Source organism: Xenopus laevis, chromosome 2S (assembly GCF_017654675.1).
Source record: "Xenopus laevis strain J_2021 chromosome 2S, Xenopus_laevis_v10.1, whole genome shotgun sequence".
Lineage (NCBI taxonomy): Eukaryota > Metazoa > Chordata > Amphibia > Anura > Pipidae > Xenopus > Xenopus laevis.
This window is the reverse complement of record NC_054374.1, coordinates 46,855,342-46,873,884: the sequence shown is the minus strand read 5'-3', so window position 1 is coordinate 46,873,884 and position 18,543 is coordinate 46,855,342. Positions and strand designations below refer to the sequence as shown.

General features: G+C 40.8%; 1 protein-coding gene across 1 annotated transcript; it reads right to left on the bottom strand.

The window, feature by feature from the left end:
- Positions 1 to 1,618: 1,618 nt before the first annotated feature.
- On the bottom strand, positions 1,619 to 5,127 carry LOC108708897 (probable G-protein coupled receptor 142). The gene is made up of 2 exons (XM_018248558.2): positions 3,266 to 5,127; positions 1,619 to 2,899 (listed from the first exon to the last, which is right to left on the bottom strand). The coding sequence occupies exons 1-2, from the start codon at positions 3,336 to 3,338 to the stop codon at positions 1,926 to 1,928; spliced, it is 1,047 nt and encodes a 348-aa protein (XP_018104047.1). The 5' UTR covers positions 3,339 to 5,127; the 3' UTR covers positions 1,619 to 1,925.
- Between the last annotated feature and the right edge of the window lie 13,416 nt (positions 5,128 to 18,543).

The following is an 18,543-nucleotide window of genomic DNA, read 5'->3' as shown; positions in this document are numbered from 1 at the left end:
GCAACATGTTGCTTTCCCTTGGATGTTGCTCCCAATGGCCTCAAAGCAGGCCCTTATACAGGTATTTTAAATTCCTGGATTGAAGGCAAAATTGTAGTTGCATGAAAATATTTTGTACTGCCAAACAGAGCTTCCTGTGGGCTGTCAGTCCTCATAGGGGCTACCAGTAGCCAATCACAGCCCTTATTTGGCACCCCAGGAACTTTTTGCATGCTTGAGTTGCTCTCCAACTTATTTGTACATTTTAATGTGTCTCATGGGTAGAAAAAGGTTGGAGACCCCTGCTATAGAGATGGTACAGTATCTAATTATGGTCAATGACTTTTCAGTTTAACCTGTATCAAGCCTAATATAATATATATGTATACATTATTTGTATTAATAATTATGTTAATAATTATCATAATTATCATGATCATTAATTAAATTCTTGATTTTTAGTATGGCAGCCTTTTATGAACACAAAAATAATTATAAATATGTATTGTCATTATGCATACATACTTAGAATAACAATGGTGGGGTCAGCAAGAAGCATTATCATTTGTATCCTGCACCAGAGAGATATACTGCTCTTTATTATGTGCCAAAACATTATTTATATGTCATGTAAATAAGAGATACACATGCTCGGTATAGAACTCAACACTATCATGTTGAATAGTATTATTAATGGTCCAGTTCTAATTTTCCTGTGACCTGAGGTTTCTTGAGCAAAAATTCAAAACTCAAATTTTACAGATTTAAGCACAGAATTTTAACATATTTTTTGTGTCAAACTCAATGGAAGTTGTCCTTGGTAAAATATAAGTGATTTTTTAATCTTGGGTTTTTTAAATGTTTTTTGAGCTTAAACTAAGCTCAAACGAACTAAATAAGCAAACATTCAAGTTTTTGAAGATGTGAAGTAGAAAAAACATCTTTAAAATTACACAAATTCTAAATAGGCCTCCGCAGTTTAGTCCCTAGAAAGGGCATCAAAAGAATCCTTTAGGTGGATGAGTGACCTGTGCATTTTGCTAGTGCTGTTAAACTCTGTTGTTTGCCATGAGCTCCACTGCGCTTACTCTGCACCTATAGGTGAGTAAAGGATTAGGGGCACTTATACCCTGTAGGGTACAGGGTAGAGGGTTTTTATTAGTGGGGGGTTGATTTCTCCTTTAACGCAATTTCTAGCACTGAACAGCTCCCTCCTTAAAGGGGTGGTTCACCTTTAAGTTAGCTTTTAATATGTTATAGGATGGCTAATTCTAAGCAACTTTTCAACTGGCTTTCATGTTATCTTTTTTATAGGTTTAAAATTATTTACCTCTTTCTTCTCAATCTTTCCAGCTTTCAAATGGGGGGTCACTGACCCCATCTAAAAACAAATGCTTTGTAAAGCTAAAAAATGTATTGTTATTGCTTTTTATTACTCATTCATATTCCAGTCTCCGATTCAAATCAATGCAGGGTTGCTAGGGTAATTTGGACCATAGCAACCAAAATGCTGAACTTGCAAACTGTAGAGTTGCTGAAAAAGAAAAGCGAAATAACCACAAATAAAAAAAAAAATGAAAACCAAATGCAAATTGTCTCAGAATATTACTACATCCTACTACATCTCTTCATACTAAAATATAATTTAAAGGTGATCAGCACTTTATGAACATTTTTTTTTGTTTTTAGATATTTAAGCCAGAGGAACTTCTGATAGTTGAGTAGTTGAGAAGTACAGTATAAACTGTAATAGGATTGAAAATACAAACATAAAAACAGAATATGAAACAGTATGCAATATATACCTAATTTCATTAAAAAAAAACATGCTAATATTTTGAGGGACATCATTTTGGGACTTTAAAAATGAATGACAGTTTAAAAATATTTTATTGGAAAATGTGTTATTGAGCCATAAGAGTTCAAATAAACATGAAAATGATTTTCTATTCACCTGCATCGCTGCTGTGAACACGATTACTTAGGGAAAAGTGAAAGACCATGGACATTTGTTTCTTTTGCTGTAAAACATGGCAAAGGTTTGTTAAAGCTTTCCCCACGTCCATTAGCTCCTTCCGAAATCTCTCCTGTGTGCAGGCATATAGGTACATATTTATGGCAGCGTTGCTTAAATCCAGCATTGTTCCAATGTCAGCAGCAATATTAATGGCCTTAGTGTAGTCTCTTCTCTTTTGACCATAATACAATGTCTTGATCATGATTTGAGTAACAAAGCGAGTTGTGCACAGATAAGCAAAGGTCATTGATACTGTGACTAAAAGCACAACAGATCTCATCTTCTGTTTACTAAGCTTTCTTAATGATGGGGAACTTTCATGGTTTGGTTGCATTCCACACTGAACTTTGTTGCTTTGACATATTTGCCTCAATATTAAACCATTGAGAGTAAAGATGATAATATATGGCACAATGTAGACAAGGGCTGCTTGAAACCACACCAGGCCTTCAGCGTATGTGGGAGTCGGCGGGTGGGTACTATACACACAGGTATATGTTTCTGTATTATTCACTTTCTGGGATTCATTTGACCAATAGTAAGGTACTGAAAAGAGATGACTGCAGAGAAAAACGAGTGCTATAATACACAAAGTGCAATTCCTAGTACAGAACTTGGGCTTTAGGTGGCACGTTCTAATGGCAACAAAGCGTTCAATAGTAAAGCACACCACCAGCCACACTGATGAGTTGTAAGCTCCATAGGCCAACACATCACGGATCATGCACCAAGGGATTCTGCTCCAGAATGGTTCTGGGGTATGGTACTGAAGGATCATTTCAATAATCACAATCTGGATTATTACCATGGTGTCGGCCACAGAGATTGCCATCATGTAGCAGCGACAGGATGGGGAAATGCCACAGTCCCTTCTCCAGAAGATAAGAAAAGTTATTATATTCGCTGTTAAACAAGAAATATAACAGTCATTTAATGAGAAGAGGACGTTCACATTAAGGCAATATCACTCATTTCCTTCTTTAGAAACTAATGTAATAGTTTTTTTTTACAAGCCTGGATCAATAGGTTCTTATGAACATTTCACATTAAATGCATCTGAGTAATGCAAGGCAGCGCATGCAAAAGTTTCATCAAAATCAGTTGCTTTCCTCACTGCACCCTTGCATAATTACATGTATCACAATGAAGCAATGTTATTGTGATAAATCAATTATTTTGTTATGGCACCATTTTCTACTGTAGTTTTCCTTAAGGGACTAATGAATGCCTCTAAAGGAAATCAAAATGCACTTTAACACTTGTACTTACATGGGATTCCAATGACAGTGAGCAGAGGGTAGAATACTTTCTGCAAGGTGATCATCCAGGGTTCGGCAGTCATTGTGATGGAACAAACGAGTCCTCCATGGAAAACTCACTTGTAATAAATACTAGTGAATCCCTTGGCTGTCTGAAACTACACAACATGATTTGATGCACACTAACAGCTCTCTGCACCTGAGTAATACTTGATTCTATTCAATCCCTTGCCTTGTGCTTTATCCATGAGCCGTTTATCTCATCTTCAATCATATCATTTTTAATTTACTTCGGTAAACACTGGAATAGTACAGTAAACAAACAGATGATTATTAATCCATGGTAGCGCACAGTGCATACAGAAACACTGTTTGTTCTGTTATGTACACAGAATAATGACTTTTTGTGCTATTTTGACAGATGTATAACTATATAGGGTACAAGGGTTGTGACCACACTGGGTTTAGACCACTGTGGGGCCATGGGAGGACAAAGAATTTCTTGCTTTTACTGCAAAAAAAAAATTTGCAGTGTAACCTGGCCAATTTACAAACCTTGATCTAGAGTTATAGGGATATAGGCATACAGAGGAAGTGAAAATAAAATAAATGATGGTTATTGAAGGCATGAGAATTTTGGGGCAACAAGAAAGGTCCAGCTTTTGCAGTTGAGAGAGACAGAATACCATTCTGTATAAGCAGATTCTCCAGTGATTCCCTTTCTGACTTGGATGGATTCTGTTACAAAGCTAGCCTTTAATACCCTGGCCTTGAGGGCAGACAAACCTGTTTGGCTGTAACATCAGTTTTAATTTTTCTGTGCGTAGAGTAATATCTCTTTGCTTTCACACCTGTAACTCCCATCCACTCATATGTTCTCATGTCATACATTACCAAGTTTATAAAAACTCTGTGATCTCTTTGTTCTGTTCTGCAGATCAAAATTTGTCTTTTACCTGAAGTGATATCCGAAGTGATATCTGAAGTGAAAGTCTGGCTCGGCCAGGAAAAGTTTCTGAATCACAAACTTAACCTCCAAATCAAACTAAAGCCAATTTGGGCATTACTACACCTGAATTACCCTGATTCATCTTTGAAGCCACACCCAAAATCTTTATTCTTTAATCTTAAAGGAACAGTAACACTTTTTTACAAACTCAGACAAAAATAATATATTTAGCTAAGTAACTTCCAATATGCTGCTGAATCCAGGTAGTCTTGTAAGGAATCCGAAAAAATCAAAACCGCCGCTTCTGGATGGAGTCCAAGGGTCCTCGCCATCTTGCCTCACCAGAAACCTTCTTCTGCACTACGTGCGCGCTGCCGTGCTTCACTTCCTTGTTTTCGGGTCTTAACTTCCGGGTTCATGATGTCACTTCCGGAAGTGACATCACATAACCGATAGTATAAACTGCTTAGGCTATAGGAGCGCTGGCTGAATGCATTTTATTATTAGATCCCCCAACCCAAGAAATCAGCCCAATTCCCAGAGCTGCAGCAGTTCAATTCACTCCCCCTCATTCCATGTCCTCTCACTGCCATACCTCCGTGCAGCCGTTCACTCCCCCACCTCCCCTCCGTGTTCCTCTCACCCCAGCCTTCTCCATTCATGCAGCAGTTCAGCTCACTCCCCCCTCCCCTCCGTGTCCTGCCACTGCCGTTTCTCACAGTGCTTTCATGCAGCCGTTCACTTCCCCTGTCTCTGCTCCATGTCCTCTAACTGCCCTCCCTCTCCCCAGCCTTCTCCATTGATGCTGCCGTACACTCCCCCCTCCCCTCCTTGTTCCTCTCACTGCCCACATACAAAAGAAAAAAGTCTGGCAAGAAGAGGGAGAACTTTATGCGTTGTAGGATGGTAGCTGCTAGTTCCAAGTTGCTGACCGGCTTGGATCTAGACGCAACCAGGATGGTAGGATGCATGCCCTGTGAAGGAGCACTGTCGGGAGTGCGCTTGTACGTATTGTTGTATAAGCATTGATCGCCATATCGCCGTTTTTCAAAATCAGTTCAGACCATGGAGGGGAGTGTTTACTGGGGACGTTTGTGGTACAAGGAGGGTGAATGTGTAATATCTATTGGGACATGGGTATTATATACAGGCTGTAATTTTATTTTTTTAATAAAAAAAATATATATGTTACTGTTCCTTTAACAACGTTATTACATTGTTGACAGCAGCTACAAAGAAATTATTATTCTTAAACTGGTTATCTGTATCTACACCTTCAATAAAGGATATCTTGTCCCTCTTAAATCACTTATGCTGGCAGGAAGCGATAAGGATTAAGACTGCTGATCCTCACCTTAAACAAGGTTTCATTAAAGGAACAGTAACATATATTTTTTTTATTAAACTGCTGCAGCTCTGGGAATTGGGCTGATTTCTTGGGTTGGGGGATCTAATAATAAAATGCATTCAGCCAGCGCTCCTATAGCCTAAGCGGTTTATACTATCGGTTATGTGATGTCACTTCCGGAAGTGACATCATGAACCGGAAGTTAAGACCCGAAAACAAGGAAGTGAAGCACGGCAGCGCGCACGTAGTGCAGAAGAAGGTTGCTGGTGGGGCAAGATGGCGAGGACCCTTGGACTCCATCCAGAAGCGGCGGTTTTGATTTTCTCGGATTCCTTACAAGACTACCTGGATTCAGCAGCGTATTGGAAGTTACTTAGCTAAGTATATTATTTTTGTCTGAGTTTGTAAAAAAAGTGTTACTGTTCCTTTAACAATTGGTCATTATATTGGGACTTTTTTGACTCTACTAATAAACTCCGTTCACTTGGACTACTACATTTATAACTGTAGTTCTTAATTCATTTCAAAATGTTTATTTACATTTGTGATGTGTTTGTAGTCACTTACATGTTCCGGCATATCCTTAATAATATCTTTCTTGTTCAACTTTCAAGATTAGCTGAGCATTATTAGGTTAATATGTTTTGTTTTACTTTAGTTTTCTAACTTAGCTCTAATAACAGCTTAGGTGTATTCTCCATCATCAAATGGATAATTATCATTCTTCTAGGACACCTAACTCTCTAAGCTGTATAAGTTTGTGTTATAGTCCTTCAATAGACCAATGTTATATCTTGCTTGTTTTTGTAAAACCCAATAAAACTTTTAAAACACAAAAAAAAGAAGCGATATCCAGTTCCTGAATTTTCATAAGAAACAGGTGTCCCAAAACTTTTATTTATGCAACTGAATACTATGGCATTAAACCTCAATAGGAAAGTCACTTAAATAAAAGCCAAATTATTTTGTATGTGAAAGCTATGGACGTTAGTTGTTAGGACACTTTTTTGTCTAAAGATGAAGGCAATTTTACCACAAAGTATCTCCCGTTACACAGTGCAGGGATTCTATTTTTATTTCTATGAATTATGTGGTGTCAGTCTATTTGTACTGCAGGTTTATAAATCTAAATGCAATGGCATACAGGCCAGTTTAGAGCATTGCTATTGAGCAGTAATAGTCTGTCAGGAAAATGTACATAGTGCTTATTCCTGTTCAAATTAATGCAGGGGTGATTTCAAGATTTGTGTCCCCCCTCCCCCCAATCAGCTACAAAACACATAGGCAAGAAATGCTGAAAAACTGAAGCTGTTTCCCGTCTCTACTTTACAATGTTTTTACAGCGTAAAAAATCCTTTAATGCTATATTCACTGGCTGATATAATATGCACCATGGTTACAGAGATTGTATTACAATTTGGCTGCACTGCTGTGGATTAAACAGAGCCAAACTCCAAAAGGAACTCACACAAAAGGCATGAATGACAGTGTTTAGTAAAGTTATCAGTTATAAACTGGGCTAATCTGTGTTCCTGAAATGTGAGTATGTAATGGATAATGGATTTCATGGTTTCATGATCAAGCATGTCATCAGAATTCGCGGGGCCCGGAAAAACATTCTATGGGCCCTCCTACAAGTTACAAAAACCTTTGGTGGCATGGCCGCCCTAAAAATATTGGTGGCCAGGGACCTGGACAAGTAAAAAAAAACATCTTGGTGGCCAGGCACCCCACCAAGTTAAAAAAAACATTGCAGACCAGGGTCCCCCCAATTTTTTAAAAAAAACATCAGTAGCCAGGGCCCCCTACAAGTAAAAAAAAAAAAGTCCATTGGTGTTCAGTGGAATTTACCTTTATTCTTCTTTGGCTCCTTTCTGTAGTTTTCAACTCCTTTTGGCGGCGGCTTAACTCCTACTTTGGCACAGCTCGGCTCCTAATTCGGCACAGCTCGGCTCCTACTTCGGCACAGCTCGGCTCCTACTTCGGCACAGCTCAGCTCCTAGTTCGGCACAGCTTGGCCCCTACTTTGGCACAGCTTGGCTCCTAATTCGGCACAGCTCGGCTCCTACTTTGGCACAGCTCCTACTTCGGCAGCTCAAGGGAGGCCCGGCTAATCTAGGAAACGCAGCACCGCCGCCCCCCTTAACATATAGACGCTACCGGTCCAGGGATGATTGTCCCCCCAGTGCCCCCCTGATGGCAGCCCTGCCCATGATTTCTATGCATTTAAACAGTCAAGTAGCTCCTCAGTGACATCATAGAGTAGCGAATATATTATTCCCTATATATGCAATATGAAACTTGCATCTAAGGGGCCGATTCACTAACTTCGAGTGAAGGATTCGAAGTAAAAAAACTTCGAATTTCAAAGTGTTTTTTGGGCTACTTCGACCATCGAATGGGCTACTTCGACCTTCGACTACGACTTCGACTTCAAATCGAAGGATTCGAACTAAAAATCGTCTCTTGCCATCTAAAAGCTACCGAAGTCAATGTTAGCCTATGGGGAAGGTCGCCATAGGCTTTCCTAAGTTTTTTTGGTCGAAGGATAATCCTTCGATCGTTGGATTAAAACAGGCCCGGACTGGTAATCTGTTCATTCGGGCGTTTGCCCGAACGGCCGCTCTATCCTGTAATCAAGTGGGCTGGGCGCTGCACTTACCAGTATCTGCTATTAGAAGGAAAATATATTTTACGAGCAAGGAGCGCACAGTTCACATACTTCAGGTGCGCACGCCAAAGCTATTTCCAGAGGGAGGGGGAGAGAGAGCGAGTGAGGCGAAGGTAATACTTCAGCTTTTCTGATAAAGCTGGCTGGACAGGGCGTGTGCTGAATAAAGTTATTGAAGATGTCACGGCTCTTGTCACAGCCACGTGACTCGTCTCCTTTAGAGAGAGAGAGAGAGAAAGAGAGAGACTGCCTGCCCCTGCGCTCTGCATCATACATCCATCAGGTCAGCATGTGAGGTCCTGGGATAAGATACTACTCAGTAGGCATAAAGGGGGAGGTTAAAGCTATAGACACTGGAAGGGAGCTGGGGAGAGGGGTCACTGACACTGTTTACTGCTAAGAATGTTTTTGCTGCTCAGGTACAAGCCACAATCTGGACTGTTGGGGGGGGGGTTTAGGGAGTTCTAGTTCAGCAAGTGCTTTCTTTTTTAGTTTAACTTTAATATGTACAGGTATGGGATCCCTTATCTGGAAACCCGGTATCCAGAAAGCTCCAAATTAGGCTCCATTTTATAAAAATAATTCAAATTTTTAAAAACGATTTCCTTTTTCTCTGTAATAATAAAACAGTATTTTGTACTTGATCCCAACTAAGATATAATTAATCCTTATTTGAGGCAAAACAAGCCTATTGGGTTTATTTAATGTTTAAATTAATTTCTAGTAGACTTAAGGTGTGAAGACCCAAATTACGGAAAGATCCATTATCCGGAAAACCCAAGGTCCTGAGCATTCTGGAAAACAGATCCCATACCGGTACAATTACTGCCTGCTTAGAGAACATTGTGTTACCCAAGGATAAAGTGTATCTGTAATGGAAATCTGTTGTTTTTGAAGTACAGCACCCGCAAATCCTGACATCCAGTCCCCCACTATAAGTTCACTTCTTGCTATTTGTTTTATGGGGCCCTCATGTCTCAGTGTTGGATGTTTGAAGCAGAAAGGTGAGTTTCACCTGTGCCAGCTACTTGATGAACTGGGTCATTCCAAGGGAAATAGCAGTAGAGCTAATTAGGGCCTTATTGTAGTTACACCCCTGGTGATGGTCAAATCTGTCCCATTTTGCTTCGTGGAAAAATTTGCAACATTTAAAAAAGGCATATTTTCAAATATATTCATTTATTTTTTTGACTTTTTTTTACTGCACAGGTATTGTAGTTAATTTCTGCGTATTTCCTTTATTTTTAGAAATCAAAAGTATTATGTATTTCATGTGCGGCCCCAGAAAATTTTTCAAATGTGGCCCCGGGAAGCCAAAAGGTTGGACACCCCTGCTGTAAATTACAATTCATAATGTACCCCCTAATTTATAAAGATGTGTGATCACCTCAGAGTTATGCGGCCTCACGCTTTTATAAGGTCACATAACTCCTCTGTGACTTATAATATCTTAGTAAAAGACCAGCATGCATTTCTATGTGGGCTGCTTTGATTTTTTTGCCAGGGCTGCTTTTTACTCCCAGTCCGGCCCTGGATTAAAATCCTTAGAATCGTTCGATTCGAAGGATTTAATCGTTCAATCGAAGGATTATTTGCGCTAAACTATTTGCGCTAAAATCCTTCGACTTCGAAGTCGAAGGATTTTAATTCCCAGTCGAATATCGAGGGTTAATTAACTCTCGATATTCGACCCTTGGTGAATCGGCCCCTAAGACTCAGCAAAAAAAGGAAGGTTGTGCACATGACTACATTTTAAACTATTAGGCGGGAGTGCTATGAGGGTGTGACCACAAAATTTATAGAAATCCTCCGCACTCACCCATTATCAATACATTCTTCCTTATATATTTTACACACATTTTACAAGTTTTACTTGCAGCTTGGCCATCTTGAAGATATTGCAATATATGGACAAACAATCCCTGTTCTGTTTAAAGGAGAGGCATTTTTAGTAGTTTAATGCACAAAATGTTTCAATGTCTTAAATATGGAAACTGTAATCCAGAATACTTGGGACCTGAGGTTTTACGGGTAACGGATCCTGTACCTGTACCCTGCCTAATGGTTTACATGTAGTAGTAAGCCCAACTTTCCCTTTTTTTGTTATAGTTTATACAGGAGTAGTAGCCAGCTCAACATTGTAGCTCCCAACCTTTCCAGCTATAGTCAGGTGATCCCAGTGGCAGCAAATAACAGGGCAAACATTTGCAAGTTTTAATCTCGAATGGAAGCAAGTTGAAGATAAAACTTAATCCCTGTGTAAAATGCATAATGAATAGAATTCTAATGAATTAGATGAAAGTTGAATGTAGTACTGGGCAAACCAGGGATGACTTTGACATAGTTGATCATCTTAAATATACTGCAATACATGGACAAGCAACCCCTGTTCTGTTTAAAGTGACTGGCCTGGGTGCAGGATGTGTACCCTCGCCCCCCCTCACCCCATCCCCCCATGTATGCATACACAGAAAATTCTCCCCCTACCCTGCCACTCACAAAAAATACATCATGGCTCCAGTATGCCCCAAGGGGATACGGGCCTGGGTGCACCCCTGTTAGTTACGCCACCAGGGAGGGTATTTTTTAGTAGCATCATACACAAATGGTCTCTAAGTCCTTAATATATTAAATGAAGAGGTCCTCTGTATACCATCTGTATTTATTTACAATTCAGTAACAAGTGCAAACCAAAACTACAAACCCATGACTACAAGTACAGATCCTTAATAAAATGTGTGAAGCCTCATTTCCGAAGACAAGGGCAAAGTGTAGGCAAATAAGTGGCATGTTTTTGCACTATGCACTCTGCCAGGGTTTTGCAACCAAAAGTGCTTCCAGAATGAAGTTCTGTTTAGTAGTACAATATTCATAAGAAGCAGGCACTTAGGTGTCCCTTTGGATAAATTAGAAGCTAAAAGATATGCCAAATACATGTTAAAAATATCAATGTTACATTTTGAAATTGTTTTTGGAAAAAAAAACAACTCAATTCCTTTGCTTTGTGAGTGTATGTTCTGTTCATATATTACACTTGTGGGACAAAACGTTTGTGGTTTGTTATATTAATAACTACGCAGTTTTACTTTTGGTTTTCTCAGACTTTCTATGTGGTCAGAATGCAGCACCCGATATAAGCTCTGCATATTGCCTCCTTATATGGTAGTTATTTATTTAACATAGAAACAGTTTTCAAAGAGGAACAATATTAATATTGTATACAAAGTAGTGATGTGCAGGACCACCCGAAGCCCGCGGGACCCACAGTTTGGGAGAGCTCAGGTCAACTGTCGCACAAAGTTTGCCGCGGCCACAGGCGTGCTGAACTTTAGCCTGCATCCACCCCGTCACCTCCTAGTGCACCACTTCCGCCACACGCCAAAGTGCGGGCAGGAGCAGTTATATAATTAAGAACGCATGGTGGGTTAGTGTCGGGGGCGGGACGAGTTTTTTTTGACCCACTCATCATTAATACAAAGTATAAAAATATATAGATAATTAAATAAAATGCTAGTCTAAGGCTCCTGTTGGTAGTAGAAGTTGAACCACATACACATTAACATAGTTGCAGAGGAGTAGAACACCTCCATATAATTCCACCTTTCCCTTACATAATTCAAATAAAGTTTATGGCTGTTTTAAAAAGATCCATATATAGCTTATGGCTAGTCTAAACCAAAGCTCTGCATTAAAGCAGTTATCACCCTATATTAGTTCTGTAAAAAAACCTTTTCTCTGCCTATATTTCCTCCAGATATTTTATTTCCTAATTTCATGGATCTCATGATAAAAGAACTTATCGCATACAGTACTTATTAATGGATTCCAACATAGTTACTAAGGGGTATATTTATCAATGAGTGAAGTTAGAGATCGCAACAGTCCGCTAGAATGAAATCCTGTCACTCTCCAATCAATTCTATGGCATTTTTAAAAGAGTATATATCAATGGGTGAACTGAAAAGTTTGCCCTTTGATATGTATGCCTTTCAAAATCCCATAGAAATTAATGGAGAGTGGACTGTGGCAATCTCTAACTTCATTCTTTGATAAATATACCCCAAAGGGGCACATTTACTTAGGTCCGGATTTTTGCTTTGGAAATCTTCACCATACCTTGCACAACTATGTCAGACGTTAATTCACTAGGACTACATATAATCAGCAAAATGCGATTTTTCTTGGCACCTGACAGGGCATTCCACAACCTCACTGTCCTCACTGTGAAGAATCACCTATGTTGCTTCAAATGAAAGTTCTTTCCTCTTGTCTGAAGGGGTGGCCTCTGGTGCAGTGATCCTCTTTATAGGTAAAAAGGTCCCCTGCTATTTGTCTGTAATAATTGTAAAGAGCAATCATGTACCTTTTTAAGTGCATTTTTTTCCAGAGAAAACAACCCCTACCATGACAATCTACCATCATAATTTAAATATTCCATCCCTCTAGCCAGTTTGGTTGCACTCTCTCCAGCTTATTTATATCTAAAGGACTCAAGCCCAAAACTACACTGCATACTCCAGGTGAGGCCTTACCAGGGACCTATAAAGAGACATAATTATGTTTTCATCCCTTGAGTTTATGTCCTTTTATATACAAGACACTTTATTTGCTTTAGTGACCACAGAATGACACTGCCTGGGTTTGAAAACTTGTTATCTACAAAATCCCCATGATCCTTCTCAGTTAAGGAAACTCCCAACACACTGCCATTTAGTGTACTGTATAACTTTCATTTATATTATTTTTGCCAAAGTGCATAACCTTGCATTTATCAACATTGAACCTCATTTTCCAGATTGCTGTCCAGTTTTCCAACTTAGTCAAATCACTTTGCAAAGTGCAGTATCCTGAATAGAACCTATAGTTCTGCACAATTTTGTATCAACAGCAAAAATAGAAACAGTACTTTCAATGCCCATCTCCAGATCATTAATAGCTCCGCTAACAAAACTGATTCAATTAGAAAATGTTCCATTTACCACCACTCTTTGTAATCTATCTTCTTGCCAGTTCTGTATCCAGGTATAAATACTATTCCAACATTCCTTAATTTAACCAGTAACCTTCTGTGTGTCACTGTATCAAATGATTTAGTCTAAGTAGATCACATCAATTGCCATCCCAGAATCAAGGTCCCTTCTCACCTTCTCATAAAAAGAAATGAAGTTAGACTGGCAAGATCTATTACACATAAAACCATGCTGGCACAAACTCATTGTATTATGATTTGCTATGAAGACCAGTATCTTATCCTTTATTAACCTTTGAAAAGCTTTCCTACCACTGATCTCAGACTAACTGGCCTATAGTTTTGAGGCTGAGAACGGGATCCCTTTTTGAATAGCGGTACCACATTAGCAATATGCCAGTCTCTCTGCACCATTCCAGACCTCAATGAATCCTGAAAAATTAAGTAAAGAGGTTTGGCAATCACAGAGCTAAGCTTGCTAAGTACGCTGGGAGGAATACCACCCAGCCCAAACCTTTGTTTATCTTAACATTTTCTAGTCTCTTTTGAATTTCCTCATGTGTGAACCATTTATTAGTTGTATTACTAGAATTAGGACTATGAACCTTATCCTTTCCCTTCCTTTTTGATTTTTGTATCCCTTTCCTTTGAAAATTTTGAAAAAAAAGAATGTTTAAAAAAAAGAAAGCATTAGGACTATTAAGAAGGAAACCTTCATTAACTGGTTCCTCATTTGTGTAGACAGACAAAAACAGTTCATCTTAGCTTTTTTTTCTGTTCTCATCAACCAACTAACCCCCCTCTTATTTTAAGGGTCCCACCCCTTCCTGCTTCATTTTTTTAATATTTGCATATTTAAAAAATTATTTGCAATTCTTTTTACTTGCTGCAATACCCTTTTCCACATAGATTTTAGCTTTTTTGCATGATTTATTGACCTCCTTGTACCTTATAAATGATTCGGCTGTCCCAGCTAACTTGAAAGCCTTAAAAACACATCTTTTCTTACCCACCTCTACACCAAAAAGGTTTTGCTTTGCAGCTACGTTCCTTGCTTACAAGGGGAATATACAAACATGTATATTTATTAAGCAGCATTTTAAAGACTTCCCATTTTGTTCCGTGTTTAACCCTGTGAAAAGCATTTTCCACTTCAAATGTTACACAGATGCCCTTTTTTATGAATTTTTTTCTTTTTTTGAATACAGGATTAGGCTTGGGCGAATTTGACCTGTTTTACTTCACCAAAAATTCGCCGCCAGCAAAATGTCGCCGGCACCCTTTAAAGTCTATGTGCGTAATTTTCGGTGCGAAACAAGGCGAAAAAATTCACCCATCCATATACAGAATATGATGTTACTGACATAGTAATTTTGAGGCTGTAGCTTCATCTTAACAATTCACCAGGTAGAACCAGGTAAAGTAGACTTTGGAGAAAAAGGTAATGTATTGAAAAGTTTACACTTTGATAAAGCTGCGCATTAATGATCGTTTGCCTGAGCAAAAATCCGCCCGGCGAAATGGCGCAAAAGTTGTCTCGCATTGAGGTTTTTCACTAACTAATTGTCGTTTTCGCCTCTGGTAAATGTGCCCCAAAGTGTTTTAGTACAACACATTAACACATTACATATGTTTATATAAAATGATTGTATCCCTCAAGGTGTTTTAGTTCATGTTATTAAACTCATCTTGGTAAGCTTCTTCAAGAAAGGGAGACCAAGGGGGAATGCAAACAGACCAGGAAAACATGGCAAAATATATATTATATAGAGGAAGTGGGAGTGTCACGGTCGGCACCCTACACCAGAACAGATGCCAAGCACCCTGGTCACGGCTCGACTTCACCAATTAAGTGACCGCCTTTGGCGTCGGGAGGAGCCCTCGGCTTACTCAGATGCCACCTGGACTTAACGAGAGGTGCAAGGCATAAGTTCTGGCAGGCAATGGGGCACAACTGTTTACAAGGGTACTAGAAGATAGGAAACCACCAGGAACAGGCAGGCCGGGCCAACACAAGCAGTAAGAATAGTCAGACAGGCCGAAATCAGGATGGAGAGAGTAGAATCTTCGATAGACAGGCTAGGTTTCAGGATAGGAGAGATCAACGTAGTAATAGGCAGGCAAAAGTCAGGATTGGAGAGGTCAGCAAAGTTTCAGTCAGGCAAGGGTCAAACACAGTAGATCAGGGCAGGAATCAAGGTAATAACACCCAGGAACAAGCAAATTGAACCTAACAACGGGCAACTTGCTAAAACCTAAATTCCCCTTAAATACATTTGAATTTGGCGCCATTGCGCGCTGACGTCACACGCCAGCGTCACTGCGCCTTTAAATAATGCACGCGCGCGGCGCGCGCGTCCTAGAGGAACCGGCAGAGGAAGAAAGCAGCACAGCGGGTGTCCACGCCGAGGACGCGGCGTGGACCCCGCTGCCGCTAGACCACCAGGGTAAGTTCCTTACAGTACCCCCCTCTCTAGGAGGGGCCACTGGACCCTCAACCTTACCAGGAGACCTGGGATGGGATTGTCTCCTAAGGTAGTCCACCCTGGCATCAGACTTGACCAGATTTTTCACCAACACTGGAAGAGGACTTGATTGTTGGTGGACCTGTATGGCTGGTTTTAACACAGAAACATGAAACAGGTTAGATAATAAAAATAACTCAGGTAACTCAAGGCGGACAGAGGTTGGGTTCACAATCTCCACAATAGGGTATGAACCTATAACTTTGGGCCCCTGCTTAAGAGCTGGAATTTGGGTACCTCCCTATGGGGCTTAACTACTGCTCTTTCTTGAGCGGATGGAACTGCCGATAGGGAACTACTTACCCTAGAACAAGACTTAGAGCTATGCTCAACAGAAGGGAGTTTCTCTAAGGAAGTACCAGCTACCATCAGAGTGGAAGCTAGACATGAATCTTGGCACTTGGAACCCCACTGAATAACCTCCCCAGTTACCCAATCAATGTGGGGGTTGTGCACCTGTAGCCATGGTAACCCCAGAATTAACGGGGACGAGGAACCATCAAGAATGTGAAAAGCTAATTTTTCATAATGCATATTGTTCACACACATGGATAATGCTTTGGATTTTTGGGTTACCAAACCTGACCCCAGTGGGCTTTTATCAATAGCAGAAATCCTCATAGGAGGTGTGAGGGGATTAAGGGGAATATTATACCTTTCTGCGAAGGCAGCATCTAAAAAATTTCCCCCAGCCCCCGAATCCACTAAGGCCGAAACTGTACCTGAACCCCCAGGCCAGGATAAAACTACAGGTACTAAATTTTTTGAGGCAAATTGGGGAGAGGAAATCTCTCTATCCAAATGGAGCTTCCCTTCTCCACCAAGGTTTTGAGAATTTCCAGGCCTCTTGGGACAATTTTTAAGGAAATGCCCCTTATCCCCACAATACATGCATAGACCCAGGGATCGCCTACGGGCCCTTTCCTCAGAAGACAAGCGTGTAGCCCCCAATTGCATGGGTTCCCCCTGAGGGTTAGGAAACGAGGAAGTTGGTAACTCGTCATTACATATAGTAGGGAAATCAGTAACCCCCTCAGCTCGTATCTCCCTTTGCCTCCTATCAATTTGGATGGCTAACTTCATGAGGTCATCCAAAGTGGATGAAGGAGGGTAATTAACCAGGCTATTTTTGACAGAGCTAGAAAGACCCACCCAGAATTGACTACGAAGAGCTGTATCATTCCACCCCGTCTCAACTGACCAGCGGCGGAATTCAGTACAATACTCCTCAATAACTCTTTTCCCTTGACGGAGTTTACGAATAGCGGAATCGGCAGAACTAGCACGATCCGGGTCATCGTATAACATGGCCATGGTAGCAAAAAATGCTTCTAGGGAAAGACGGGCAGGGTCAGAGGGAGGTAATCTTAGTGCCCAGACTTGTGGGTCACCTTGTAGTAAGGTCATAACGAACCTTACTTCATCCTCACCAGTAGGGAAGTTGTGAGGGAAAAAACTGAGGTATAACTTACATGCCTCTTGAAAAACAAAAAATTTACTTCTATCCCCACTAAACTTATCAGGGAAGGGGATTTTTGGGTCATGGGAAAAACCTCTATTACCCAGAGTAGCTGACGGAACAGACCCTTCAAGAGTCTCAGATTGCTGTGCATCCAACCTCTTGGAAAGAGACCGAAGACCCTGAATAATGAAGTTCTGTCTTCCCTCTTGTTCATCAAGGCGCTGGAGGAGGGTTGAGTACAGCAATTCAGTAGTCTGCGGAATAGCAGGAGTTTCTTCCATCTTCTTCTTTCTCATGGGCCCGTTGTACTGTCACGGTCGGCACCCTACACCAGAACAGATGCCAAGCACCCTGGTCACGGCTCGACTTCACCAGTTAAGTGACCGCCTTTAGCATCGGGAGGAGCCCTCGGCTTACTCAGATGCCACCTGGACTTAACGAGAGGTGCAAGGCATAAGTTCTGGCAGGCAATGGGGCACAACTGTTTACAAGGGTACTAGAAGATAGGAAACCACCAGGAACAGGCAGGCCGGGCCAACACAAGCAGTAAGAATAGTCAGACAGGCCGAAATAAGGATGGAGAGAGTAGAATCTTCGATAGACAGGCTAGGTTTCAGGATAGGAGAGATCAACGTAGTAATAGGCAGGCAAAAGTCAGGATTGGAGAGGTCAGCAAAGTTTCAGTCAGGCAAGGGTCAAACACAGTAGATCAGGGCAGGAATCAAGGTAATAACACCCAGGAACAAGCAAATTGAACCTAACAACGGGCAACTTGCTAAAACCTAAATTCCCCTTAAATATATTTGAATTTGGCGCCATTGCGCGCTGACGTCACACGCCAGCGTCACTGCGCGCGCGTCCTAGAGGAACCGGCAGAGGAAGAAAGCAGCACAGCGGGTGTCCACGCCGAGGACGCGGCGTGGACCCCGCTGCCGCTAGACCACCAGGGTAAGTTCCTTACAGGGAGATAGTTAAGTCATCAGAGCATCTGAAATACAGAAACAAGATAAGAGAAGTAATAAAGAATACACCATGAAACTGAGAATTGTTTTTTGTAAGGAAATCTGCAGTCGGGTTGTCATTTACATACTGTTAGTGTTGGCAAGGGGCTCTTTTTGAACCTGTGTGCACCCCTATGCACCTACTGTACCTCTTGACTGAAGTGTAATAGAGGAATATATGAAGGTTTAAACCCAGGCCCTTCTTTTTAACCAAGAGCAGGGGGTCATTAGCCTTGGGAAGTCGTGTATTGACTCCCTTTTGCCCCTGATCCCGGGGAAATAAAAAAATGAAGGGGTCCTTCAACCAGAAAAAATTAATCAACTATTTCAGTGGGTCAACAGTCATCAGTTAGACAATGTCTC